The sequence below is a fragment of the Trachinotus anak genome, unplaced genomic scaffold, assembly GCF_046630095.1.
Source record: "Trachinotus anak isolate AG129_WGS33_773 ecotype Australia unplaced genomic scaffold, CSIRO_AGI_Tana_v1 ptg000021l, whole genome shotgun sequence".
In the NCBI taxonomy this organism is placed as follows: domain Eukaryota; kingdom Metazoa; phylum Chordata; class Actinopteri; order Carangiformes; family Carangidae; genus Trachinotus; species Trachinotus anak.
Genome location: NW_027273872.1, coordinates 10,738,676 through 10,766,624, shown reverse-complemented (window position 1 = coordinate 10,766,624; position 27,949 = coordinate 10,738,676). Strand labels below are relative to the sequence as shown.

At 41.1% G+C, this 27,949-nt stretch overlaps 2 protein-coding genes across 2 annotated transcripts in view; both read left to right on the top strand.

Annotated features, from left to right (window-relative positions):
- Positions 1-124: 124 nt before the first annotated feature.
- Positions 125-5,668, top strand: thoc3 (THO complex 3). The gene is made up of 6 exons (XM_071457733.1): positions 125-337; positions 1,348-1,504; positions 2,208-2,412; positions 3,945-4,106; positions 4,321-4,421; positions 5,187-5,668. Exons 1-6 carry the CDS (start codon positions 158-160, stop codon positions 5,348-5,350), a joined length of 969 nt encoding a protein of 322 aa, XP_071313834.1. The 5' UTR covers positions 125-157; the 3' UTR covers positions 5,351-5,668.
- A 16,850-nt stretch (positions 5,669-22,518) lies between these two features.
- Positions 22,519-27,949, top strand: part of cplx2b (complexin 2b) — a 43,546-nt gene continuing 38,115 nt past the window's right edge. Inside the window, exon 1 of the mRNA XM_071506831.1 lies at positions 22,519-22,639. The gene's annotated coding sequence lies outside the window, so the exon portion shown is untranslated. The remainder of the gene's footprint in view (positions 22,640-27,949) is intronic.

Here is a 27,949-nt window from a genome sequence, read left to right as displayed (position 1 = left end):
GAATTATTTTGTTCTGAAGAAGTGTATTTGTTTTTTTATTGACCAAACAGGATTAAAAAGTAGAGTTTTGGTCCACACTCCTAAGCACAAGATGGCAGTGTGCTGATACACCGCTGGTTTTCCCGACCGCCGCTGAATTATTACGTAGAGTTTCAAGATGGCGTCGCAGTACCACCAAGAGATGCAAGAAAGCTTCAAAAATAACAACAAAAGTCGAGAATTCCCCGCTCACACCGCTAAGGTCCACTCGGTGGCGTGGAGCTGTGATGGCAGGAGACTCGCCTCTGGGTCTTTTGATAAAACAGCCAGCGTTTTTATCCTCGAAAAGGACCGTTTGGTGAGTCGCTGAGCAGCTTTCGCCTATAGCATGCTAGCGTTAGCCTCGTTTTCATGAATGAATGGGTGTGCAGGGGTAAACTTGGTTGGTGAACTGTAACAAACAAAACTGTTTTACCAACTATACCAACTGTTTTACCGACTGTAATGTGTCACAGCCTTGTGGTTAATCCTCTACAGCACACTACAAACACCGCGGCTTATAAATTAACAGCAGTCATAGCCACGACATTTGCCCTCGCTGTGACTGTGTAAAATGTTACGCCAGATTCCATTGAGAAAAGTCCAGATTTAGCTGTCGGTCTAAACTGACAGTCTCACTGCCTAAGTATTGTCCGAAGACAGTGTGTAAGTTGTTGTGCCAACAATACTCAAAGCAGAGTCAAGGCCTCTTAAATATCGTCTTGTACCTCGATATAAACTTCTCCTGGTCCTAAATAAGCTTTTTAAAATCATAGTCTTAAATATCAGAATCAGAATCAGTTTTATTACCAAGTATGTTTCCACATGCAAGGAATTTGTGCTGGTGGTTGGTGCAAACAGTAACATAAATAGACTTAGGGTAAAATAAGAGGTAGAATTTACAAGTTAAAAATTAAAATAAGATTAAGATAAAAAATATACAACAAATATATCAATTTAGATATCATTTATAAATCAAAAAGGGTGTAGTTTTGGTTTCAGATGGCTGAATGGGCTCTATTTGTGTTATTATGGAATTTAATTTAGATTATTTAGATCTTATTTAGTTGCCGGTGATGGCGGCTTTGCAGCCACTTTGTGGGCAATTTTGTAGTTCTTTCCACCTAAATCCATGATATCTCTAACTCAGAATTACATACATGTTTTTGTCAATCTGCAGTTTATTTATGTGATCTGTGTAATACGATGTGAGAATGGTATCTTGTTGATCATACATATCTGTTATTTATTCTGTAAGGGTTCAGGCTAAGGGGCTTATTGTAAGTGGGCTGATGCACCTGTTAAATCTGATTTTGTCTCTGTCTTCAGGTGAAAGAGAACAACTACAGAGGTCACGGCGACAGCGTAGATCAGCTCTGCTGGCATCCAACCAACCCAGATCTGTTTGTCACAGCATCTGGAGACAAGACCATTCGCATATGGGACGTCCGCACCACCAAATGCATCGCCACTGTGAATACAAAAGGTACACATATGGTGGCATGGGTCTGAGCTTTCAAAAGCATATACCATAAGCAGTTTTCTTTTTAATTTTTATGTAAAAAAAAAAAAAAAAAAACAAAAAAAACAAGCTAAAATACAAATGGCAATTAAGAATGGAAATTGGCTCCCTGTGGAGCAGAAAACACACAAAGAAATCAGATACGTTGCCAGTAGACTGTTACCTGTCTGTTTTGCTTTTTCCAAACTGAATGAAGTTGGTCAGAGAGGAGCAAGATATGAGGTCTGATGACCATGAAAGTAAACATGTGAGCAGCACTAGTGTGTGTGAATTTCTTTGAAAGTTATGGCTGTAAACTTGCAGCCACAAGCTGAACAGCAGGACTCCAGACGCTAGTTTTCACAGCAACATGTCCCGAGTTACACCTCCTACGACTGATTGAACCTGCTAGACACACCATGCTTCCCCCCTTTCTGCTCTGTTTTTCCTCCGACCATGTGAGAAAAATCACAAGAAAACAAATTTATATACTGCTAAGCCTGTAAGTCATTTAATTTAAAGAGTTATTAGGGCATGACAAGGCTGATGGAGGCTAATGGCTAATGGAAAAAACATTTTATTATTGTGTGAGGAAAGAAAATAACAAAAAATTATAAAAAATGTTATTAAGAAGATAAACCTTTGTCCTTAAGAGATATATTTTTTTTAAATCTCTAATGATATTTAGGAGAAAACATCAACATCTGTTGGAGCCCTGATGGTCAGACTATCGCCGTTGGCAACAAAGATGACGTGGTGACCTTCATCGATGCCAAGACTCATCGCTCCAAGGCAGAGGAACAGTTCAAGTTCGAGGTGAACGAGATCTCCTGGAACAACGACAACGACATGTTCTTCCTCACAAACGGCAACGGCTGCATCAATATTCTCAGGTAGGAACCAAACAGAACCTGACAGGGAAGGTCATGACATCACATGACTCTCATTTATTGGATCATCGTGCTGGTTTAAGAGGCTGCACTTGCTTTGCACACTGGATCGGGCTGACTAACACAGGCAGGAGTTGTCAACTTAAATGTATTGCAGAAGGTACCCACAGACAGTGCGGCAGCTACTTTTGTTATGAGAAAAGATATTTGTGCTCACCTGTAAAATGACCATTGTTCACCTGCAGTGTGCTTTTGTTGTGTTGAACAGCTGTGAATTTTTACAAATTCAATCAAACTGTTCTTCCTCTTGTGTTACCGTCAGCATCGTATTCTCTCTGCTGCTGTTTTATTTAGTTTGATGTTATCTCCATGAACAAAGCAACATAAACTAACATCAGTTATGTTATGTGAGACATCAGACGTTGTTTACACTGCTTAGCTTTTCGAACGAGGAAATTCTCCCTCTGCCCAAAACCTTGTGTTGAGGTTTTCATTTTCACATTTTTACTTTATCTGATGCCACAAAAGAAGAACAAAATCTAAAATCAAACTGAATCAAAGGAGCGTGAAATGTAACGTGTTGTCTTCATGCACCGTAACAGCTTTTTAAATTTCTGACACGCCTCAACGCAACATCATGGTTACCAAAGGAAAAGTCTCCCAGGTAAACAGAGCTTTTCTCTCATGATTCTTATCTACAGTTTTGTCTCGTTCACTTATTACTCTGTTTTCATTTACAATCATTAAAACTAGGGCTGTCAGCATTAACACGTTAAGGGTGATATGATTAAGGACCGAGCATAACATGTTTTTTTTTTTTTTTTTAATCGTGTTAATCGCTTCCAAAGATTCTTTCTTTATTTTACACCGTCACTGGTGCTGTTACCAAAGATTCTAGAGCGCTACGTTCTAGAATCTTTGGCTGCTACTATTTTGACCCTTTGACCCTTACTTGTTGTCAAGCTGCTGCAGAAACTTCCTACAAAGATTTTACACAAACGGGAGCCAGATACTTCATGGCAAGTCATATCTATGGGAGCAAAAGGGTGACGGATCCAGTCTGCATAAAGGGGCGCGTTGGGAGAGCTAAAGTATTTAAATCCAATGTCTGAATCGTCGTCGGTGAAGATCTAATGAGTTGGAAAATAAAAATATAACTTACACAGAGCTCGTCTACGGATAAATAAATAAATTATAGGACATTCATAAAGGGCTAACGTTAGCTTCTAGTTCAGACAGACTGACGGTTATGTGTTGTCAAGCAAGAGAAAACAGTTCTGAAATGCAAAATAATAGAATTTTAATAGTGATAAAACTTAATCGCAATTAGGAAAAAATGAATCGTTTGACAGCCCTAATTAAAACACTTTTCTGAGCACCTGTAAATGGCACTTTTTCCCCGTGAGTGTAAAGGCACAGCAGGTGTGAAAGATGTAAGATCATAGTCAGTGGTGGTAAATCCTTGCTGCTGTGTCTCATGCACGTCTCCAGCTGTGTTTCAGAGCTGAAATAAACTGTTAACTGTCTGTTTGCAGTTATCCAGAGCTGAAGCCCATTCAGTCCATCAACGCTCACCCGTCCAACTGCATCTGCATCAAGTTCGACCCCACAGGAAAATACTTTGCCACAGGAAGTGCAGACGCCCTGGTCAGCCTGTGGGACGTGGAGGAGCTGGTGTGTGTCCGCTGCTTCTCCAGGTTAGTCTGTGTGTTTGTGTGTGTGTGTGCATGCGTTGTATGTGGTTCTTTTTTAAATAAACAAAAAAAAAGGAATTTAAAAATCGTATCTTTTTTTGGCAATTATTGATAAATACATTTGAAAATATGACTCACTTGACTTTATTATGTTTTGATCCTGTTATCTGGCTGAATCTATCCTGGTATTGAATGGATGGATTTGCTTTTATTGCAGGTTAGACTGGCCGGTGAGGACTCTGAGCTTCAGCCATGATGGCAAGATGTTGGCCTCGGCCTCTGAGGATCACTTCATAGACATCGCTGAGGTGGAAACAGGTCAGTGCGACAATCTGCCACGTCAGAGAGTCTAACAGCAAACTGCCATATCTGGAACTTTGACAAGAGTTTTTTTTTTTTTTTTTTTTTTGGGGGGGGGGAGATACAGCTTATGTGTCGAAGTAAACACTTTTTGGAACCCTGAATTAAAACTGTCAAGAACTGTTTTTAAAAAATCTGTACCTTGATCACAGCAATCAATCAGTTTTAACAGCCATCACCACAAAGGCAGGAGCTTTGTGTCAGTTATTTAGTCACTGCCAGTGGTACATTCCATAATATAAAATCACCCTCACGTCCATCGTTAATGAATTACCCCTGATTTACTGAATGGCACTCCATGCATTGCAACTCCAGAAGAAAAAACCTTAAAATAGAAGGAAGGCTTTCACAGATCTTAAGAGTCCAGAGATTTTTATTTTTCAGTCAAATTATGCCTTGTGGTTGGAAACAGAAGTAAACCAGAGTGGAGTACTGTGATTCCTTATGTAGACCTGAAGTAAGGCCAGAAGCTTCTCTTTGTCTAAATTAACAATTTCAACTAAAAGAGCACCTTGCATTTACCTGGATAACCGGCATAACCCTGAGCACTCAGTATTTCTCTCTGTAGATTTTGGAAGACCTTTAATGCTATTGAGAAGTTCTTGAAAAGGTGTGGGAGTAGAAATCGACATCAGAATAGTTGAGCTTCTTTTTAGGTCGCTGCACATTTTTAAAATTGTAATTCACACATTTTTCACTCCTTCAAATGTCGCTTGTTTGTAGGAGAGAAGCTGTGGGAGGTCCAGTGTGACTCTCCAACCTTTACTGTCGCCTGGCACCCGAAGAGGCCGCTGCTGGCCTACGCCTGCGACGACAAGGAGGGCAAGTACGACAACAACCGAGAGGCGGGCACCGTCAAACTGTTTGGCCTCCCCAACGACTCCTGAGACGGATCAGATGAGTTTGTTCTGCTCAAACCAGTTTGCTCGCTCATGTCGTGATAATAAGAATTTGAGCAAAGTAAAGAAGGCATCAAACTAAAAAAAAAAAATATTATGTGCAGCCCAGAGGATGCGGCTGCTGAACTGCTAAAGCAGCAGTAACCTTTAACACCAGCAGATGGTGCAGCTGTCCTAACCTTCCTTTACCAGCTGGTTTCATTCCCTGTTTTTATACACAGATAAAAACACAACTCCTGTGCTGTAATATATTGTTTTTATGTAAAATATGCATTGTTTTTGATATTAAAATTGGTCTCTTTGTAATTCTTGTGTGTTTTGAGCCGTGGTTGCTGAATTACTACATGTGATATTTGTTAAAATAAAGTCAAGAAATTCTCTCAGTTGGGTTTTCAGGTGTTGGAATGAGGCAGGTTTGAGGTCAGGTTTTTAAGAATCTGATGAACTGATATCAGTATCAATCACATATGTCAGTGTTTATTCCTATAAGATTTGTGAAAAGGCTGGAATCTTAAATGCTCAAATGATGATACACAACAGTACAATTTATTTATAGTTATGAATTACATCTGTTTTTCAGCAGAGCTGCAGAAGGAAGCTCAGGCTGTTTTTGTGTTGAAGGACTCAGCAGAGACCAGGAAACACTCATTTAATTACTCTGGACCTTGAACCATCCATGCGTGCCTGCAGCGTGGGTGTGTGTATTAGATAATAAAAGGAGGAGGCGAGGGGAAATGAAATAAACATATACGCTAACCCAATATAGTGTATGTACACACAAAACCCCTGCAGCCCGCATCAGTCACACACATTTGCATCCAGAAAACACTCCCACTTCTGCGTCTGCACAAAAACAGATGGATGTTGGCTTGTTATTAAATATTAAAGCCTTTCCACCACTGTTATAATTGATGGTTCCTTCTTTACTGCAGCTACAGAAAATGAACCATGAACTAACCAGTGACCAAGAATGTGGTCTCCTGGTCCCACGTACTGACTCCGGTCCTTCTGATCACATCCAGGTCGTACATGCGTCATTTCCTGTGAATCCCACGTCAGATGGGTTTGTAATTTGAATCCTGCTCAATAAAGGTGGATTTCACTTGTAACAATGAGAACTTCTGATAAATACAATCAAAACGGAGTTTGATGCAATGAAAATCTTGAGGATTATAACTCAAATGCAGAGTATGTAACTTCTGCCACTAGGTGTCTCAATCAAGACCAGCGTGACAAAAGAAAACAATAAGAAGACGGCGTCCTTCATATTGAAGTCTGTTCTTGAATCTTGGTACAAACTATTGGCCCTCTGCACCTTTAAGAAATGTATATTGGTATTGAACACAGTGTCTGTCAAACCCTTAAACAGCCATCAGGTGACAGTGGACGTGTATCAGTCTGAGTTAGCAGTTTTTCTCTGGACCTCTTCAGGCTGGTGGCAGCTGGTCGGTCCCCCTCCCCCCGAGCCTCTGACCAGCAGGCCGCAGGATGTTTTCGCCTCTTGTTTTCCTTCCATCCTACTGTCGTCACTAGGCGTCCCACTGCCCCCACTTTATTTTAATTTCGTTGAACTCCACATGAAAACTTAGCCATCCAAGAAAACGAAGGAGCCCAAAACCTTCCTGTGGAGTTTTGTTCTCTCTGCTGACTCACCTGTATTAGTCACTGCATGATTTGCTTTATTATTTTTGTTTTAAGTTTTGGTAATATTTTTGAGTTGAGTTGAGCTCATAGGACTTTTAAAATCCCATACTGTAATTGGCAGTCATAGGGTGGGGTAGGGTGGGCGGTTAGGGGTAAACACTTCACTGGGGTGGGCACCCTCCTTCCTTGGTGTTTCGTTGACAGGCCCATGACACCTCAGGAGGGCTCAGTGGTGACGCCTGGTGTCCCAGGTGCACCCCTCTCCACTTTTACCCCTCCCGCTATCTGGTGGCCATCCTGCCGCCCAGCTCTTGTCTTTTCGTTTGAGCCAGAGCCAGTTGCTGCCCCGCTCCACAGCCTCTGCCAGGGATTTTATAGCCTGCCGGAGGGTCTGTCCCCAGACTCCCATCCCTTCCAGCAGCCTGGTGGTTGACCTGGCTACAAAATCCCTGCAGCCAACCTCCACTGGAAGCACCTTTGTTTTTGAACCCTTTTGTTCTGCTTCATGTGCTAGTTTCACTTAAAATAGTTTCATTGCATGATCCCTGAAAATCTGTATTCATTTTTGGAAAAAAGGAAAGAATTCATGTAGACGCAGGAGAAAACTCACAGCACTGGTTAGTTGTTAAAATGCCTAAAAAGACTTTATGTTAACCTAACAAGGACTCATTGCAAATTATGACTTGTTTCTACCAGGAGCTAAAACCAAAGTAGGATGACAATGTTACAACCCCAGAAAAACCTGATTTTCCCCCTGACCTCCACCAAGGGTTGTGACTTACTGAACTACAATATATCTCTAAACTTAACCAAACCTTTCACCAAACCTGAATTAACAGTCATATGCATGTTGAAAGGGACATGAAAATAATTTGTTGTTTAGTCTGGAGGACGTGTGAATATGCGGCCTTACCTTTACGTAGGTATGCCTTCTCTGCACATCAGGGGACATTTGGATGTTTTTGTTTGTTCGTATGTCCCGTCTTATTTTACACTGTTACTGTTACTGGTTACAAGATTCAACATAGACTTTGGAAACTACAAACCTATTACAGCTGCCTTTCAAACCTACTGTAGATGATTGTGTGAAGCTAAAAAGCTCAACTAAAATCCAGCCTTTTACTCATTAAATTCAACTCCTAAACAGCTAAAAAGAATATAAATACTGCACTAACACTTCTGCATGAGTCGGTCTGCACATTTAGTTTGTTAACATCAGTATCAAATTCCTCACTGCAAGAGGCAATTTGACTTTCAGTCATCTGATAATTTTAATGTGATGATTTTAGGCCAAATTCTGCCATTGTACATCAACTTCAATAAATAAATAAAATCATGTGAGATTGTTTGGGGATCATCCCAAAGCTGATATGCAAATCAGTTGAGTCAAGCACCTGGTTTTGAATCTAGTGTCCCAGCCTGGTGCAGTTGGACGGCCCTTGAGCGTGTCCTCCCATCAGTCTCCCTGCTGATCGCAGCTGTTATTTATCGTAGTCGAGACATTGTGAAGAGGTTGGTCAATATCCATGGATGTGATTGCCAGCGAGCATCATGGGATAATAAATCAAATATAGCTGCCTGCAGGGTCTCCTTCATCTGCCCGTCTCATTGTGTAAGCAGGAAGGTCTATCTGATTTGACTCTTAATGGTCTGATCTACATGGACCGGCCCCACCGTTCAAATTACCGCTAGCCTATGAATCACTGTTGTTTTGGCGTTTTGATGTGGCTTTAAAGCTCAGTGCGTAGAGAACAGCAGTAGATACCGCTGCTGGTTAATGCAAAGTCCGAATAATAGATCTTATCCTCTGCAGCTTTTGAGAAATTGTCAAGTCGGTGCATAGTAGAGAGGAAGCAGGACACGTCTGTAATAACCTTATATTTCACTGTTGATAAATGTCAGCTGCAGGGCAGTCAGCCTGCAGTATATTCAGCCCAGGACAAGTTTCCACATGTGCTTTCCTCATGATATATGTAGGAAGTTGAAATATGTGGCCTCAGTCAAGAAGTAGTGAAATTTAATGTTCAAACCTGTGAAAGTTCAGCAACCTGAGCAGCTTCTCACTGTTGATATTTCATGTTATATTTAAGTTCATGCTTGAATGTCAATAACTCACCAGTGATCTGGGAGGAAATGTGAAGATTTCAGGGGCACTTTCCACATTATTCTTAGCCCCATGATACATTGCATGAATTTTAGATGCAACTGTTTTTTGTTTTTTTTTCACTAAACCCTTATCTTAGAGTAAATGACGTTGGAGCAGAACCTGTCGCACCTTAAACAGTATCAATAGAAGATGATCCAAACAAACATGTCCGAAGAGCCTACAGTTAAAGAAACCACCAACAATGTATTAAGAAAAAAGGAAAACAGCTGTAGAATTTTAACTCTCCCAGACACAGATTCATAATCTGTAAAGCAAAATCAGTGAATGTTACCGTAAAATTATGTTCCCTGTTAAACTGTCTATAAGAAAGAAACATGACATTTATGTTCATGGACAAAAAAATATGAATTTAAAACATGCCAGGTTCATTCATTAGCCATACCACATATCTTCTTTGGGACTCTCGGGGGGCTAGAGCCAATCCCAGCTGATACTGGCTGAAGGTGCAGTACACGTGTCACCAGTCTATCTTTGGATTGCAGGAGAAAGCCGGAATACCCGGAGTTAACAGACTCCTCAGAGAACGGCCCCCAGGCAGCCGACACGTTTAAATCCAGAACCTTCTTGCTGTGAGGCGACAGTGTGAACGACTGCACCACAGTGCATACCGAATTCACTTCAATTTTATATATATAGCACCAAATCAAAACACACATTACCTCAAGGCACTTTACAGGGTAAGATCAAGACCTTTAAATATTATAGAGATCACTGTGGAGAAGAAAAACTCCCTTTAACAGGAAGAAACGCCTGTGAGAATCAGACTCAGGGTGGGGGAGCTGTCCACCTCAGCTGGTTGGGTTGAAAGGAGAGAAATGTTAATACATGAAAAATAAATGAATGATTATATATAACATGGTAGCATGCTGAGTTGGCATTAGTGTCGAGTACAGCTGAGGGTGTCAAGAATTAACTCATTAGTTGTAGAAGTGTTCTGTCATGAAGAAGAAAATGTCTGAGAAAGTAAAAATAAATAAATAAAAATCTGAGGTTATAATTTGTGATTCATAGAAAAGGGCAATAACTGGCGACACCTGCTGTCTGAGAAGTTCGTCTTTTATATGGCAGTCTAGGAAGAAAATGCTTTCTAGGAAAACAAATGATGCCGAACGACAAAGACAGAGACAACCTCAGAAAACAAGGATATTTGTGCACTGCACTGTAACCGCAATCACAAGGACACCCACTGCATTCTAACAGCCCTTTAGTATTTATTTCCCCTTAATCTGCTTAAACATAGAGAAGGTGTCACAGTATCAGATATGAGCTTGCAGCCCAAATCAGCTTTCACATTGATCAATACTCTCATTCACTGAACAGCAGCTTTTCCCAAGGTGATCCTCCCTCCCTCTCTCTCTCTGTTTCATCAGGAGGAGCACTCAGATGTGCTCAGGCACGCTGATCAATCCATTCAGAGACTAATGCTTTCAGACAAGGTGCGTGTGCGTGTGTTTGCACATTTGCATGTGTATCAGTAATGCGGATATGTGTGTTTATTCGTGTGTTTGTGTGCGCGTTAAGGAAGAGCAGCTGTGTGCAGATAATCAGACCCACCCGCCTATTTGCTCCAGTCAAAATGAATAAGTCACTGGATCTGTTAAAGGGCACTTCCGCCGTTCTGGATAATTGCTGCGCTGCATTGACCGGAGGCGTCCTGATTGATTTTTGGAGTTTTGTTGAGATGAGATTCTTTGATGCCCAGTCACACTCTCTCACTCTGCTTTCCTGGTAGCTGACCAAACATGCTCTCTCTCAGCTTGAGTGGAGAAAACTGACACCACCAAACTGATATTTAACACTGAAAACATGCAAATGTTCATCGGATGCCCCTTGGTTTAAAATGGGTGAAAACATTTCCTTAAAGGATTTTAAAGGAGGGAGTGGAGGACTTTTGCGTATAAATCAATGTCAACTTTACATTCAAGCCCTTTGCCAAACATGTCACACAATGCCGATCCTATACCCTGTTAAAACTGCCTGTGGCGACTTTCCTGCACTGGCACACTGGTTGTGATCATTTTATGTCAACCAGCAACGATTGGTTTGCCAGAGCTGAAGAGGAGCAACCATAGCAATGGAGACAGAGTAGGCAACAGCAACTCGGAGTATGGCGGAAAAACCTTGGAGGCATCCAAGAAAAGTTTCTGCTCCAGATAAAAAAGAAACTCCACCACTCCACCACTGATTCCTCTCTGGAGAGCACTGAAAGAAAAGACGTCAGCGACAGTGATTTTGCTCCACTGATTTTTGTCATGTTCACATCACCAGGTGTGTTTTAATCCCTGATAACTCCACGCATTCGTCTGAGAGATTTAAAGAGCTTTGAGCTCATCTTCCAGCGTCAGAGAGAGTGTGAATGCATGTGTGCAGCATCACACCATTAAAACTGAGAGAGAATATTGGTTGGTGAATTTCATCGCCTACTTTATCTAATTTAATAGCAACTTGGATAATTGATGAAGAAGAATATAGAGTACATGAAGCTGAAACCACATCTGAGCAGCCTCGTCTAAATTTCACACAGGCCTCGTGAGGCAATTACTCGTCGAAGATTTAATTGCTGTCTCCAGATTAAAAAGATCAATTTTATTGAAATGGGATCTGAGGTGAATCACAGTGTGCAAAGATACAGAGACGGTGTTTGAGGTTTGATTTTTTTTTTCAGTTGGTGCAGACCTTTTCCTGTCTTGTTCCCTCAGGGAAAGTATAAAATAAACTGCTGCTAGATATTCCCACCATCTTCTCTCTTGTGCATCAGTCTGTAGCTGAGAAGAGCTAAAGTTTTCACTGTAAAATACTCTGTTTTCCCATATATATATATATGATTAAGCTATGGAAAAGCTAATACACATTAGGACATGGACCAAGTCATGTTTCTTGCATCTCAGAAATATAGCTGAACTTTGATCACAAAATGAAATGGAGATGCTAATCCACGTTTTTATCTCATCAGGACTGTACTTTTGTAACTCTTTTTACCTGCCTGAACAAATCTTCCCTTCATCGCCCGCAAACCATCCAAAATGCTGCTGCCAGGCTTTTAACCAAATCCAGCAGATGGACACATACGACACCTATTTTAACCTCTCTGTACTGGCTTCCCATTCATTTTAGAATCCACTTTAAAATTTTAGTTCTCACTTTCAGAGCTCTAAATGGCCAGGCCCCAGAGTACATCACAGAGCTCCTTCACCCCCTCACCACGAGACGAGCTCTTAGGTCCTCCACCTTGGGTCTTCTAAGCACTCCACGAACACGCCTGTAGACCCCGGGTGATCAGGCCTTCCAGTCAACAGCTCCTAAGCTCCTAAATCATCCACTAAGTGTGAGATTCCACTGGATTCAGTGGACTCTTTTAAAAAGCAACTGAAAACCTGCCTGTTCAGACAGGCTTTTAGTTAGCATTTGGTATTTTATGCTCTTCACCTGTGTCTTTTATCTGTTTTCCTCTTGTATGTCTTCTTGTATGTCTATATCGTTTTTATTTTTGCTCTTATTTGTTATTTGTATTTTGATTTTTATTCTTTCATTTGATTTTATTCTTTGAATTGCGAAGCACTTTGTGGCTAGTGTCTGTGAAAAGTGCTATCAATAAACTTTGCTTTCTTGCTAATAGAGATTCCATTAGTGAGAAAAATGAACCCAGAAAGTACTGCAAATTATTAAGTATTTCCAGAAATCTCAACGGTTCTTCATATTCATTACTTAACTATAAATGCAGTTTTGTCCCTTTGAGCTTGACAGTTCATTCTTGACATTTGGGAACAGTATACATATAACAAAATTATCTAAAGTCAAAGGTCCACCTTGTAGCTTCCAGAGCTTTCAAACATTTGTACTTTTTCATTCAGCAACATTTTTTGTAATCTATTTGTAATCCCATTTTTAAAAACATTTTATATTAAATGATAAAATAATGAAAAAGAGAATTAATGTAGATAAATACATCTGGTTTACCTCAAATTTTGTTGGTGAGTCGTACAAAGCGATAAGGGATGCATCAGAGCTCTGAAAAATTTGCCACTAAAACTTGGATAAACTGTACAGAAAGCAGCGTGTGTCTGCTCAGCAAACCTTCCCTGGATAAATAACGGCTACTGCTGCAGGTCCCCCCCTCCCCCGACTCTGAGAGTTTATCACAGACAACAATACAAGATGTTCAGGTTTTTAATTTGAGGTTTCGACCTGTGGGAGTAAGCAGCAAGGACGCGGATTACTGCTTTAACTAGAAGTGCAGGAGTCAGGACTTTTCTTTCTGGAGAGACAGTGAACTGCTGACAGTGACAACGCTCGGCTGCCTGAACCAAGTGCTCCGGATAAAGACAAGGAGCACCAGGACACACACACACATTAAGACACACAAGCTGAGGAGAGAGCTGTAGAGAGAAAAGAGGGAGAAAAGTGAGGACAGCAGCATCCATCTTATAGACAGCAGACATGTTTATTTCTACCTCTCAGCCTCCTGATTAAAAATAGACACCTTTTTTGTGCAGTTCATTTACTGACTCTCTGAGCTACCATTCATCTTGTTTTAAGCTGCAAATGCAGCTTGTAAGCAAGAAAAAAAAAATCACAAATTATTAGATTATCAAATATATTGTAGTTAATTCGGAAATGCACACAGAAATGCATCTTTTCTGTCTGCATTAGAGATGCTTTTTTAAAAATTATTCAGTTAATTTGTCAGTTATTTTTCTTTAAAGTTCCTCGTACGTTATGAGAAAATGTGAAAAATTCCTCTTTTGAATGGATCACTGTTGAATGGAGAAGCATTCGTGGTTCCCAGATGATGGATCTTAATGACTTTACTGAGTCATTCACGCCACCATCAGGTAAAGCCCCATTCAGACTGGACTTGTTTTTTCTCGACAGGTGGAGTGATTGATTTTTTGGAGTGATTGATTCAGCATCAAACTTCATTCCTTTACTCACCAAGGGCTGTCTCCAGTTGTGGAAAGAAACCGTCTTGTCTTGCTTCTATTTCTATCACTTCTTTTCTTAGACTGGAGTCAGCATGCTAACCAGCTTGCCTTGGCCCTGCCAGCCTATTTCACACATAGACCACCTTGTGCAGTGTGAAGTTTAACATTTGTGTGAAAATGAAAAAAGGCCATCAGGTGAGCAAGATTTTGTAAAAGCTCATCAAATGGGGTGTTGTAATGTTAGCTACAGGTTATATTAGACAGATTAGATTAGACTAGATTAGATTAGATTAGATTAGATTAGATTAGAAAGTCTTTATTGCCCTCGAGGAGTAATTAAAACACAACCAATACACATCATAAATAGGATAATAAAATAAATGGAGATCATTCAAATGAGTGCAAATGATCTTTTGGAAAAGTTTAACAATATTTCCCAGGCTATTTTTGTTAACCATCCTAGGTGCTAGTATTCTCCTCTGGCTCTGTCCTGGCGAATATTCATGCCTATTATAGACTAGATCCTGTAATTTCCTGGTGGTTAAAACTCTGTCCTGAACAATGAGTTAATTTGCTGAGGAGCACAGTGAATATCTTATTCCCCAACTAATGGTAATCCTGTCCGAATGGGCTTGTTGCTTCATTAATGAAAGTTGTTTTGTTTTTGTTTGTTTTTTTGTCGTGCATATTGTCACTGTGATTTCGACCAACTCAATAATAAAAAAGTACGATATGGCTGAAAACTGAGAAATGCATCATCACAATAACTGAGGCTGAACTCTATAGTATGTAAAATACATGTTATTGACAGACTACTTTTCTTATTTGCTCACCTTGACAGTTTTGGCTGTAGCTCCATCAAATATCAGAGTTGTTATGGCTCAGTTTTCTCTTTGTCAGATTGTCAGTTTCCAGATTCAAGATTAATCAGCAACCGGTTCCTGCTTTCACCTGATGACTCCTTATCATGTTTTCTCTCATACTCAACATATTAAACAAGTTGCGCACTGCAACCACTGTCCTTCCTCTTTCTCCTCTTTTGCTGCTGTAATGAGGAAGAGCTGCCAAGGCAATTAATCTTATGTTTTTCACATGAAGCGACGAACAACAGTGATGGATCGTTTACTCAAGCAGGAGCGATGGCTTGTTCCCCAATGATAAACTGGACTCCTCTCTGAGACTAATGGACTAATCAGAGCTAGAACACAGCACAGCAGAGGAGGAGGAGGAAACAGACCTAAAGTAGTGAAAACAAATATAGAAGCAGCTTAACCGAACCTCTCCAGGAGCAGATTCATAGAGAAAAGTTAAGCTAATTCCATTTTTAAAGTAGTAAATAAGCAGCTTCTGAGTTCAGATGCCAACAGATTCATGTCCATGACAAATAACCAAACTCCATCTACTGATGAAGACTGGGTTAGTTTGAAAGGTCCGATATCTACTGAGCTACTGAGTGGATCTTGAGTTGTGATTTTTATGCCTCTGTGGCAGCGACAGCCAGGGCTGGAGGCATATTGTTTTTGGGTTGCCCATCCGTCCATATGTACATACATCCATCCCATTCTCGGGGACATGATGTCTCAGTAACGCAGAAGGACCTTCTTCAAATTCAGGACAAACATTCACTTAGACTCGAGTACAAATGATTAGATTTTGGTGGTCAAAGGTCAGAGTAACTTCACGAAATACTTTTTAGCCATTAGCCGTTACTCAAGACTTCACACAACTCTTATGACAAAATGGTTGTTATTTTATAAGACTGGATAAACAGCGATGTAATCCGAAATTAGTCTGAGTTGAGGACCATGAGGTGGTAATTATTGTTCTTTTCAAGCTCCTGTAATGTACTTTATTGAGTTAATGACACGTGATTTAACATTTAAAATTTGATGTGCTTCCTACCAAAGTAGCAGACAGCTTTTAATCAACTAGTCATTGTTGGTTTTTCAACACAAAAACAAAAGAAAAGGGTAAACTGTGTTTGTGTCTCTGAGATTCAGGAAGAACATAGTTTCTGCCGAAGGTGTACCTGCACATCCAGGATACAATGGACAACCATATGCACTGTTCTGAGTAAATCAGATCTTCTCCAATGAAGGGTGCTGCTGGACAAATAACCGTCAGAGCAGGAGGCCATATCTCAAAGTGTTAACTCTGTGATGGTGTGTTGATTTAAACACTGGTTATTTTGCAGCGTGAAAACATGATAAAGTGTCTTTCAGACTGGGTGTGAACAGATGGAGTACGAACACATCAGAAAACGCATACAGTACGAATTCTGTGTGAATAATTCACTGATGTGTTTCTGAGTGACATCTGGTCAGTGCTGCTGATGTCGATCGCCCGGGTGGAGGAGAGAAAAACCCTTTAAGTAAGGATTGAGTTTTCTTCAGGAGAAATTTTATTTATAAAGAACGGTGGCTGCAGTTCCATGGACCAGTGTTTTCTTTCATGTTATCAGTGAGATTCATGACTCCCATAGATATGTCTTCGTCAGCACTAAATAAGATGATCTTACAAAGTGTCCTGTAGACATATGTGTAAGCAAACTTTTTGAAAAAGACAGACAGTGCTCAGAGATGTTACATTCAAAGGAAAGAAAGATGCACCACTCAAGAATGTTTGTAAGTGACAAAAAGGAATCATCTGTCGTTTTCTGCATTAAATTAGCAAAGTACAAAGTTTCAATTAGTGGACAACTCACCTCAATATGTAGTAATGTAACTATTTTAGTTTTAAATTCTGTGTACAGAGTCAGGACTGCAGACATGTTCAGGTCACGTTGCAGAAATAACAAACAACAACACACTGTATACATACAATATACAATATTCCGAGCATCCTCTTGTGAAGTTACTGAAGCTGAGGCGCAGCCTGCGGACAGTTCAGACCTGAAGATCAAAACGCACACTGGACACTAACAGACCCAAATCACATTAATTAGGCTTTTGTCTGGCAGGACATTGCTATTTAAAGGCATCATGGCTTAATGCAATTACACCCTGGTGCGTGTTTTTGTCATGAAACATCCTACAGCCGCCTCATGCGTGTCAAATCTACAACATACAGCACAGGGTTCACTTCACTGTACTGCTGCTGCTCTTCCCAGATTACTGAGTTGTGTCACTGTGTGTGTGTGTGTGTGTGTGTGTGTGTGTGTGTGTGTTTTTGCATGGACTGTATCAAATGATTTGTGAATGGAGATGAAATGAAGCAGCTTTTCCGATGTAGGAATTATTACAGAATGTTTGTTTCAGAAGAGACAGTTTTATCCAAGTAAAACATTCAGCCAATAATAATGTTCAACAAATGCATAAAACCCATTTTATTTCATCTATATTATGTAAGGAGGATAACAAAATATTTTGTATCTGGATGTTTTTTTGTTTGTTTGTTTGTTTGTTTTAGATTAGATTAGATTAAGATTTATGAATTTTGTTTATTTCTTTTCTTTCTGAACGTTACATGAACCTCTCTGCGGGAGCAGCTGTGGTGTGATCGTTTCTCTGCTCTCAACAACATTACACTCGCTGATTCACTGAATGACATGGATCTAATCTTGCGCTGCATTTTATTAGAATTTCTGAAAATGTGCTCAGCTCCGTGTGAGCAGCATGGCAGCTCGTTTCACTGTCGTACCCTATTATACTTGGTTAAACATCATTAAAGAAAAGGAGAAGCAGGGAGAACAGCACTGAGAGCAACTATATTTAAGATAAGTTTAATTCCCAGTGTGTTCATCACTGCTGAAAAATGTTGTGCAAATTTAATTTTTGTGTTTAATCAGTACTGGATCTGCAGTGATATGTAGAGAAATAACCTAATAAATAAGAATTTCTCTCATTCTCTCATTTCACAATCACATCTTAGGTTTTCTGTACCCGTTCTGTGCTGAGATCAGTGCCACTGTCAGATGTGAAATGACTGACTCATCACTATGGCACTTATCTTACTGTACATACTCATGAATAGTCAGTAATAACGCCACAAGGTTCAAGTGTTTTGTACTCTTGGCAAATGACTTTTTTACTAGAAGGTGTTGTGCACCTTTCAGGCTAACTAATCTGGTATGTGTGTATGGAGTGGAAATTACACATTATGCTTCTTATCCTCCTGAAGTACACATGTGTTTTTAAAGTAAACGAACAAAGCTGCATTATGGCAGTAGTAGAATTAATAAATGACCAGGTGATGACATAAACATTTAAATTAAAATTTATAATAAGACACTAACAGGCACTAAAAGTTGTGTGACTTCACCAAACTGCAGCAACAAGCATCTCCAAAGTCACAGGCAGCAGGAACCAGGAGTAATATCCACAGTGCTAATGAGCATTGCTTCTGCTGTCCGACTCTGGTACATGAATGTACAAGTACTGGATGATGGATGGTGTCAGCGGTGAGCGCGTACAACCGATGTAAGCCCAGAGGGAAAACCTTGCACTCCTTAAGCAAGCAAAACCTTGTTAGACAGTACTCATGGTTGTAATGGTTTCATTTATATCGCTTGAAGTTAGTTTGGTGACATATAAAAGTAGGTTGGAGAAGGAGAGATGCTTTTGTCAGTGTCTAGAGAATGAGGATATGACTATTTCCTGGAGGCAGTGCATACTAGTGCAAACCCAATTTGTATCGAACACACAAAAATGCCAGTGGGAAAGAGTAGTTTCATCATTTTTGGCCAGCAGTGGTCAGAAGCTTGACTATCTAGATGTTGGTGCAGGATACAGCAGACTTTGTCCTCACAGCTCACAAACGAGAACAAGACTAAGAGTCTAAGTGTGAGGTATTTAGTCACAGCAGTGTTTTAAGCTAAATGTTAATTTTAGCATGCTAACATGCTCAAAATGACAATGCTAATATGCACATCATTTTTAGTGTGTTCATCATCTCAGTTTAGTGCATTTGCGAATTGGCACTAAACACAAATTGAGGCAAAGCCCAATGAATATGTCATCAGTCACATATTTGGCCGTAAACCAAATTATTGGACAAATGGAGAAATTGACCTAATGGTGGTGCTTTATCAAAGAAGCAAGTAGGATTCACCATCTGAGGAACATGATTCATGGTTCATGATTCCTGTATTAAATTATACTAGATAGACATCCACAGAGCCACTGCTAGCAGCTGCTAATAATGAGAGACCACTTCTTTGGGAGTGACTTTTGAGAAAATCACAAAAACATGGACTTTAAGTACCACAGCAGTAATGAGGGTTATAAAATATTAACATTTCAATATGGAGACAATGGCTCAAGATGGATCCAGAAGGATATAACTGTAAGTGAGTGAAAAACCAGACCGCAGTGGCTTGGCTATTCTAAAGGCCATTAGCGGCTTCATCATCACATTTACTCTGATCTCACACAACGGCAACATTAAGCCTTTTAATCCCGCCAATAATCAGACCTGCCTACATATTTCATTAGCTGAGAGGTTTCTCTGCACCGGTAGCTGATGTGTGAGTAACCTCTCCCCGACCCCACAGGATGGATTTTGTGGGGAGGCAACAGCAGTGACGTGAGCCCTATTACAAAGATTTGTATCCTCAGAGGGCAAAAATGGCTGCTTGACCCCAGGAGAGTATTGCTACTGCTGAGTGAAAACCGTGTATCTTCCAAAATATTTGAGGAAATTCACAAAATGTTTTGACTTTGCCTAACAGGGAGTTTTTCTTTTTTTGTTTTGTGATTGTGGATCCAGTATGAAAAATGTGCATATAGAGAATGTCTTTTATATTATACTTACAGGTTGCTGAAGGACAAGCCCATTCTAAAACACTTCAGACCTTGCTGAATATTACTGATCAGCTTGCAGCTCTGGGTCCATGGATTGAACTGGTTGGATTAATGGATCAGACAGCAGCAGTTCTCCACAAATGCTTCCAAACTTTACAAAAACCCCTTCAAACCTTTTGTAGCAAATCACCAAAATGTGATGTATTAGTTAGATAACTAACATACACGCTGCAACATAAATAAATGGAACAAAATTGGCAAACTGTTGTGGACCTTTCTGGTGCACAAATTAGTTGTCATGTTCTGTATGCTCCTAAAGCCTCCACATATTGAGATCTATGCACTGTGTTTTATTACAGAACAAGATTCCTGGCAAACAGAGAACGAGAGAGCACTTAAGCATGTGTGTAATCATATTCAATTAATAGATATAGATATTCCATTAATTAACCCTGATGAAAAACACAGGACACTCAAGGGTATTAAACCCTTCTGTGCACTAATATATCGTATACACTTAGTACTGATATTTATAGTATACTGTTTTGACAGTTACGTTAACAGGAAATAATTTCACAACAGTTTAAACTGACTTTGTGAAGCTGCAGCTCATTGAAAATTTAGAAGGCGGACAAAGGGAAAGCAAAACCTTTGTCTTTTCTCTAGAGTTGTTTCACCACTTCCACTGATTAATTTTAATTACAATATTTACAGCCCTGAACACTTGCTTCATTTTATATTTGACTGCCACTCTGACACCTGCAGTATACTTAATTCTCTGTCTTTTCCAGATTAAACCCACAGCATACTGAAAACTCTGTTTGAATTAGTTTGTAGTTACAGTATTGGGACACTGGAACCAGGTTAACATGTTGCTTATTAAAAAAAGAAAAAAAAGAAAAAAATGAAATACATGATAAACAATGCAATAAAAAGCATACCTCATGCAATTGTATTAAAAACATATTCAAATATATCAAGTAAAAATAAGACGCTCAAATCTGTGGAAACTTCAATCCACTTGTTTCTCAGTGTATTTCTTCAGGAGCAGAACGTGAGGTTGTTGTCACTGTGTTTGGTTGGGTACAGCCGATTCGGCCATGTTGTTAGCGTGACATGGCCGTGAGCGGCACAGGCAGCACCTGTCCTGTGTGTTTGGTCAGTGTCTGTGTCTGTGTGTGTGTGTGTGTGCGTGTGTGTGTGTGTGTCTGTGTGTGTGTTTGCTCAATGACAAATGAGGCTCGTAATGACACTTTAACAATGAGTGCATTAGTGTTACAGCAGGCTTCACATCAGCAGCCTCCAGCTACAACAGTCTGCTCTGAAAGCCGCTGACACCTGAATGCAGCAGCAGCAGTGTTATCAACAGCTGAAGCATCTGTTTCTCAATCCTCTTTCAGAATCAGGTCTGGTGCTTTTATCCATATTCTAAATCAGATGAATATCTACTGTTGCACTGGAAGATAAAATAACTGCTGTGTTAGTATTTAACAACTACAGCTCCCATGAAGCTTTGACAACGTGGTAATGCCCCAGGTGTGTGTACTGTGTGTGTGTGTGTGTGTGTGTGTGTGTGTCCACCTGATCCATGTTTGTTTATAATTAGAACAGCTAATGAGTATGGACACCACAAGGAATCATGCATCCTAATGGCGGGCGGACTTCCTGCTTTTCTTTATGTTCAGACAGGAGACAAATGAAAGAAAGAGTTAAAAAATGATGGAATTATTGTGCACCGGAAGGAAACAGCTAAACTGGCTAAGTCCAGAGAAAAATCAGGCCTGCAAAGGTCACTAATTAATGAAGAAGCGGAGGCCCCTGGTTTTTACTTTTTGGACATAAGGTAAAGCTGCTGATGCACAGCTTTAAGTGATATTAGATTAAAATGTGCAGTGCACCCAAACAACTTTAGAATAGTAATAAAAAAAAAAAAAAGATACCAAATGTCCTCATAAACCAGTGGAATTTCTTCAATGGGCTTAAAAAAAAAGATGCTTTGTTCCTTTTTGGTTTTTCAGCAAGCCTAATGAGGGAGGCGCTGGCTGAAACATCTGTGCATTATATCTCCTCTGTATTAACACTGAAAACATTTAAGTCAGTCTATATGTCAGAAAACATGTAAGTGAAAGTGACAGGTTTCCTGACTAAAATCCTGATTTTGCATGAAATTAATGATCACAATCCACTAGGATTGTGATCATTAATTTCAGTAGGAGAATAGCTTACCACAGTTTACAGATAGAAGTTTACCACAGAGATCAGGTCTAACCCTGAGGTCTTTCAGAGGCTCAGACTGTCTCTAGTCCTGGCTTTAGGTTTTGGACATGAGACAAGCTGATGTAGCTCTGTTAAAAACTCCATGCAGGCTTGTCTGCTTTATTCCTGTTGAATACGATTTTCCTCTTTTATTGTGAAGGAGTTGTCAAGAGTTAGGCTACCTGGTGCTTGTTTCATTTCACACCATCACCTGGTTCGCTCTGATGACATGGCTCAGGTAGACGTTTAACAAGCAGCCGTGCACAGAGTGCCGCTGTTTATCTGCTTTCATGCTGAACCATGTTCTCCGTCGCCATATGCTTTATTGCTCTTGGAGGAGCAGAGTGGAGGCTGTGAGGTAATAGTGCGCACGAAGGGGTGGTGGTGGTGGTGGTGGAGAGACAAAGGGGGAGGGAGGGAGAGAGAGAGAGAGAGAGGGAGGGAGGGAGAGAGAGAGAGCGGGGATATAGGACGGGCATCAAACGGAGGTTTGGCTGCAGACTGGTCGGGATCCCTTTCGCCGCCTCGGTCGCTTCAGACGCATCAGGTTAGTAAAATCAAGCGCACCGTGCGCCTAAAATATGAGAGAAACAGTGCTGGGGGAGTGGCGGGGAGGACGCTCGGTTATCATTTCATGTTGTTTGTGTGTCCGTTTGAGGAGGTGATTTGTATTTGCTCGGATGATTTTAGCGGTGTGAATTTTAGCGCGCACAAGGATTTTAGGCGTGAACTGCCGGTGTGTGTGCGTGTGCAGATGAACACACGTCCGTGCAGGCGGCGGGCGGTCTGCAGGCGGCAGGTATCAGTCAGCTTCACCTGGCAGGATGCGTTGAGGCAACATGCGGAAACAGCCTGAGGCGGAGGAGACGCGCTCTGTGCAAATATCACGGTTTTATGTTTCAGGTCCGGCCGCCGGGCGCCGAACATGAAGGCTTGCTGCGGATGATACCCCCGCCACACCCCCCGACCCCCCTCCCTCCTGCTCGGTGTTATCCATCTCTTGAACCAGGTGAAGGCGGATCTTCTTTTCTCTTTTACCGCCATATCTCGCCTGTAGGTGCGAATGAAGAGACAGGAGGGAGAGGAGGAGGAGGAGGAGGAGGAGGGGGCTGCAGCAGCTGAGGGGTTCTCAGTGAAAATCAGCGATAGGGATTTGCAGACCCCGCAAAGAGGAGAGGAGGGCCTGACCGGCCCCGGTCCTCCGCAGTGCCGTCACCAGCACCGAGCAGCAGCAGCAGCAGCAGCAGCATCTCTGCTGGTGATAGATGGTGGAGAGTGTGAATTATTTATAGCTGCCAGTACATTGATTAGCTTTATGTAATGGAGCTGCGTGCGTGTGTGTGTGAGTGTGTGTGTGTGTGTGTGTGTGAGAGTGTGAGAGAGTTGCTGTCATTGTGCAAGGCGGTGTTAAGGTATGTGTGCATCAAGGAAATACAGTTTGAGATCAAAGGTGTGTGAGTCTGTGCACGCACATGCACACGCACGTCAGATAGTATTTTGAGAAGTGGAGTGTGTTGGTGTGTGTGAGTGAATGGGTGTGAGGTGCAAGTATCTTCTGGGAGCCAATCACACGCACAGAGAGAACTGAGCCATGGAACAGCCTGACTGATCCATTTAAAGGAAAATATCCCCCTCAAATAACATTGTCCATACACTCTGTGGTGTGGAGTTTGGTGCCTATTTCTCTGTCCTGCGGAGAGGTGGGTGGATTTTGGGGCGTCATGTCCAGATATTTAGCAGCTTCAGTGAAGTTGAATATTTCAACAAGTGAAAACATTAACGGTAAATGTTATGTTTTGATGAACAAAGGAGGAATTACACAGAGACCAGAGAAAAACACTTCTCCACCTAAACATCACAGGCTACTGGCCGTTTCAAGTTTGTTGAAACAACCAAGTGAGAGTGTGTGCTTTTGGTAATTCCTTATCCAATGAATGATATACTTGACAAGTAAAGATTAATCACATTGGTGCAAACATTGTGTAAATCCAGTGTTGCTGTGAAGCAGTCCTGCTCGCCCTCACTGACCTAAGGGCTTCAGTATGCTGATGGAACTGTGCACTGTGTGCTTGGAGAGCTCAGATATCTGCCAGCGATATTATCAAAATCACATTTTGAATTTGGCAAATAATTGCATTTGCAGTTCAGCTGCTGAATCACACATCTCAGACACTGGAGCAAAACAACAAACTTGAGGGTTTTTACTAGAATCCGTAGTTTAGTGTAGTGACATTACCCTGCAAGTCTGACAAAAAATAATGGTGCATTTCTTTAGAGATGCAAATTATTATTATTTTCATTATCTGTTGTTCCAATTGATTAATGATTGTTTGGTCTATAATGAGTCAGAAAAAAAGTGAAAAATGCCCGTTATAATTCCCCACTGCCCCAGTTATTTATAGCATTTATGTTATTGTTAATTGTGCAAAAGGATATTCATTTTACAATATGGCAAGCACAATCAAGCAAATATTTATCATTTCTGTTTGAAAAATGCCGTCATTATTGAGAGGCTGAGTTCTCACCTACCCGCATAAACTCCTAATAATCATGCAATACTCAGTAATCACAAAATACAGTATCACCAGCAGCACAGTCACCAGAGAAACATAACAGTAACTATAACAACAGCAGAACAACAGATTTGATGAGAGGAATCGGTGAAGTGCTCTTTATTGTTCCTGCAGGCTGTTAGAAAACTAAGGTACATGTGAGAGCTGCCTGTGCTCAGTCTGTTTTGTAAAACAGAATCTCTGACTCTGAGGTTTGAGTGACAGAAACACAGAGGGATTCGCCCGGTGTGTGGGCCTTCTCACTCTGTCACCCTGCTGCTGCCATAAACAGACCTCTGTGCATGTGAGCTGTCACTGCACTGATACACCATTAGCTCTCGTTAGTCATCCAGCATCGACTACATGAGCTGTACGCTGAGAGGAAACTCCCCGATTCATCTCCTCGTTACCGTCTGAATGTGGACACTGTCTGCCACGGTAATTTTGAATCCCACAGTTCAGGGTTAACTGCTTGGTAGAATCTTCGTCAGTTACTGGAGCCAGACATTCCTCGTTTGCTGAATAGGCTCAGAGATGAGGTGGGATAAATGAGCGGCAACCACCATGGCGGACTATAACAGGCAGAGACACCTGTCAATCGAGCAAAATTCAACCCCAAAGATAGCCTCAGATGCTCAGTTAGTATTCGTTTTGACTGGTGAGTTATACATGAGCAAATTAATTAATTAGTTCTCTGTGGCTGAATTTTATCTTTCAAAACTAGTGCAGAGCCCATTGAAATGTCAGTATGGGCTGACTGCTGGGTCTGCACTGGCCGAGTCTCGGCATGCAAAATTACCCGTTACAGATACATTCTCAGTGTATGGTTGATTGATTTTGTGCATTTCCTCAATGTTTGTGCTTTCACTCTTGTATGTGCTTTGTCCTTAGGGACCACTGAACAAAGTCCTTAATCTGCTTCTCAAGGGGCATCTCGAGGCAAGGAAACAATTCATTCACACACAGACGTTGGTCAACCAGCTCCATTTGACCCCGTTTGGTGGGTGTGTAGTAGGGCTGACATTTAGAACTTCTCAGTCATTCGGTCAAAACTTTCCCCAATGCTGCGTTCATGAACTGTCCCCTTAAATGCTACCTCATGTTCAGTCAAGTGCCTCCAACCCATCCAACTAATGTGAGTCCACTTTCAGTCAAAGCAAAGCTAGCGATATGGACGACACTTCTGCTATGTTTAGGTCTGGTGTCCGCACTACTGTGGAGTTTTCGCGTCTCTAAAATGAAGACTCTAGTGGCCCTTAGAGGATCTTCTATTATAGAGATCACATCGTGTAACAACAGTTAAACTAAGTATTTCATCAGCCAACACAATGAACTGTTGGTCCACGGTGTACTGTTTTGTCTGTCTATATTACTGTGCCAGTGTGCTTTCACCACTGGTGTCTTGTTTTTCACCACAACAGCTCGGGGTGGGCGATATGACTTCAAATCAATATCACAATCATTTCAAACTTTTACCTCAATTACAGTTAATGAACGATTAGTTTGGTGCTTTTGATCCGTGTACTCATATTCAGCAGTGTGGCTGTTTGGTAGTCATGACTGATAAGACCCAATCAGATGGGGCACGTGTCTTCATCTTCATTTCCAAAGGTCTCCATATGTCCCCGTTCAGACTACAACACAACCCTGGACTTCTCAAACTAAAACTCGTCCAGCAGTGTTTCCAAAAGTCTTCATTTTAGAGACGCGAAAACTCCACAGTAGTGCGGACACCAGACCTAAACATAGCAGAAGTGTCGTCCATATCGCTAGCTTTGCTTTGACTGAAAGTGGACTCACATTAGTTGGATGGGTTGGAGGCACTTGACTGAACATGAGGTAGCATTTAAGGGGACAGTTCATGAACGCAGCATTGGGGAAAGTTTTGACCGAATGACTGAGAAGTTCTAAATGTCAGCCCTACTACACACCCACCAAACGGGGTCAAATGGAGCTGGTTGACCAACGTCTGAAGCTGAATATTTGCAAGCTGATAATATCAGACTGTGTGTATGTTTGTTTGTGTGTGTGTGTGTGTGTGTGTGTGTGTGTGTGTATGTGTGAAGGAGAGTGTTTCGTCATGCTTCCACTGCGCTGGAGCCTCACCACAGGAGCGACCGTACGTCAGAGGGAATTCATAAAAGATGCATTATTTATAACCGACTGTGCACTGAAATACCTTCAATTAGACTGCCTGGAGCTCTTTATTTAGAATGAATCTCACCGTTTTCATGCTGTGAGACCTCTCACTACTCTCAGACTCCACGTTTAGGTGACTTACTCTCAAGGTTTAGTCTGAGGACAGAATACACTGAGTCTGACTACGTGAGGACGGATTTACTGTTTTATTTATTCATCGCCTTTTAGTCTTGCAGTCTGCAATATGAAAAATTTAAACTCTATTATCTAGAAATTATGACAGGGACAGCGAGGATGAGGGGAGTCACTCAGGAAATGCTAAGCCTCATGGGAAAATGAGTCTTAGAATTCTAGACAGGATTCAGGCTTCAAAGCATTTCTCTACCAGTTTTTGGTTGCTTAGTTTTAACTAATGTGGGTTAAAAAACAAGCCCATAGGTCATTTGTGCAGCAGGTTATTACGACCCATAGTTACATTTTGTTGTTAGGTGACATCTAGTGGCCGTAGTAATTATGTCAGGAGCAACATAAACCTAAAAGTCTCCTCGTGTTGTTTCCCAGTTTGACCTGAACACACAGTAACACCCTGGTCCTGGTTCTGACCGCTGAGGTTGTTACTTAATCCAGCTGCGGTGTTGTCAGACTGGGCTGATAGCGGCTGGATGGAGAGTTTAATCTTGTTGAAATGTTATGCAGATAAAGTGATATGAGCCTCATGCTGCGCTCTGTGGAAACTCAGCCACCTCTGCCTTATCTTCCCGCCACAGCCCGACTTCAGCCGGAGTGAGTCAGTACCAGTAGGAGAATTTAACACGACCCAGGACAGAGTCACATGATCTGGACACATCATGAGAATGAATAAACATCCATGCAGGGTTATAAATTCAATACAGTTAACTTTAAACTAAATCTTATCCCTCAAACAGTCTGTAGAAATAAGGTCTGAACAAAGTGTCCTCACTGTCAAACTCAAAGACAGAAGCGCAAGAGCACAAACACACTAAAGTACAAACAGGCACAATCAGACTTAAGTGTGGAGAAAGTTTAGCCTCAAAACTCTCAATTACTGTTTGCAGCTCATATGCAAGCTACAGGCCACACAGACACACAGTTACGCTGCCGGGTGTTGTGGATGAAGCTCCATAGTTATGACACAAGCTAATTAG

Excerpts from the sequence above, each read along its gene's own strand:
- thoc3 (XM_071457733.1), top strand. The coding sequence starts at position 158 with ATGGCGTCGCAGTACCACCAAGAGATGCAAGAAAGCTTCAAAAATAAC. Across the intron at positions 338-1,347 it reads TCCTCGAAAAGGACCGTTTG|GTGAAAGAGAACAACTACAG; the intron begins GTGAGTCGCTGA and ends CTCTGTCTTCAG. Across the intron at positions 4,422-5,186 it reads CATCGCTGAGGTGGAAACAG|GAGAGAAGCTGTGGGAGGTC; the intron begins GTCAGTGCGACA and ends GCTTGTTTGTAG.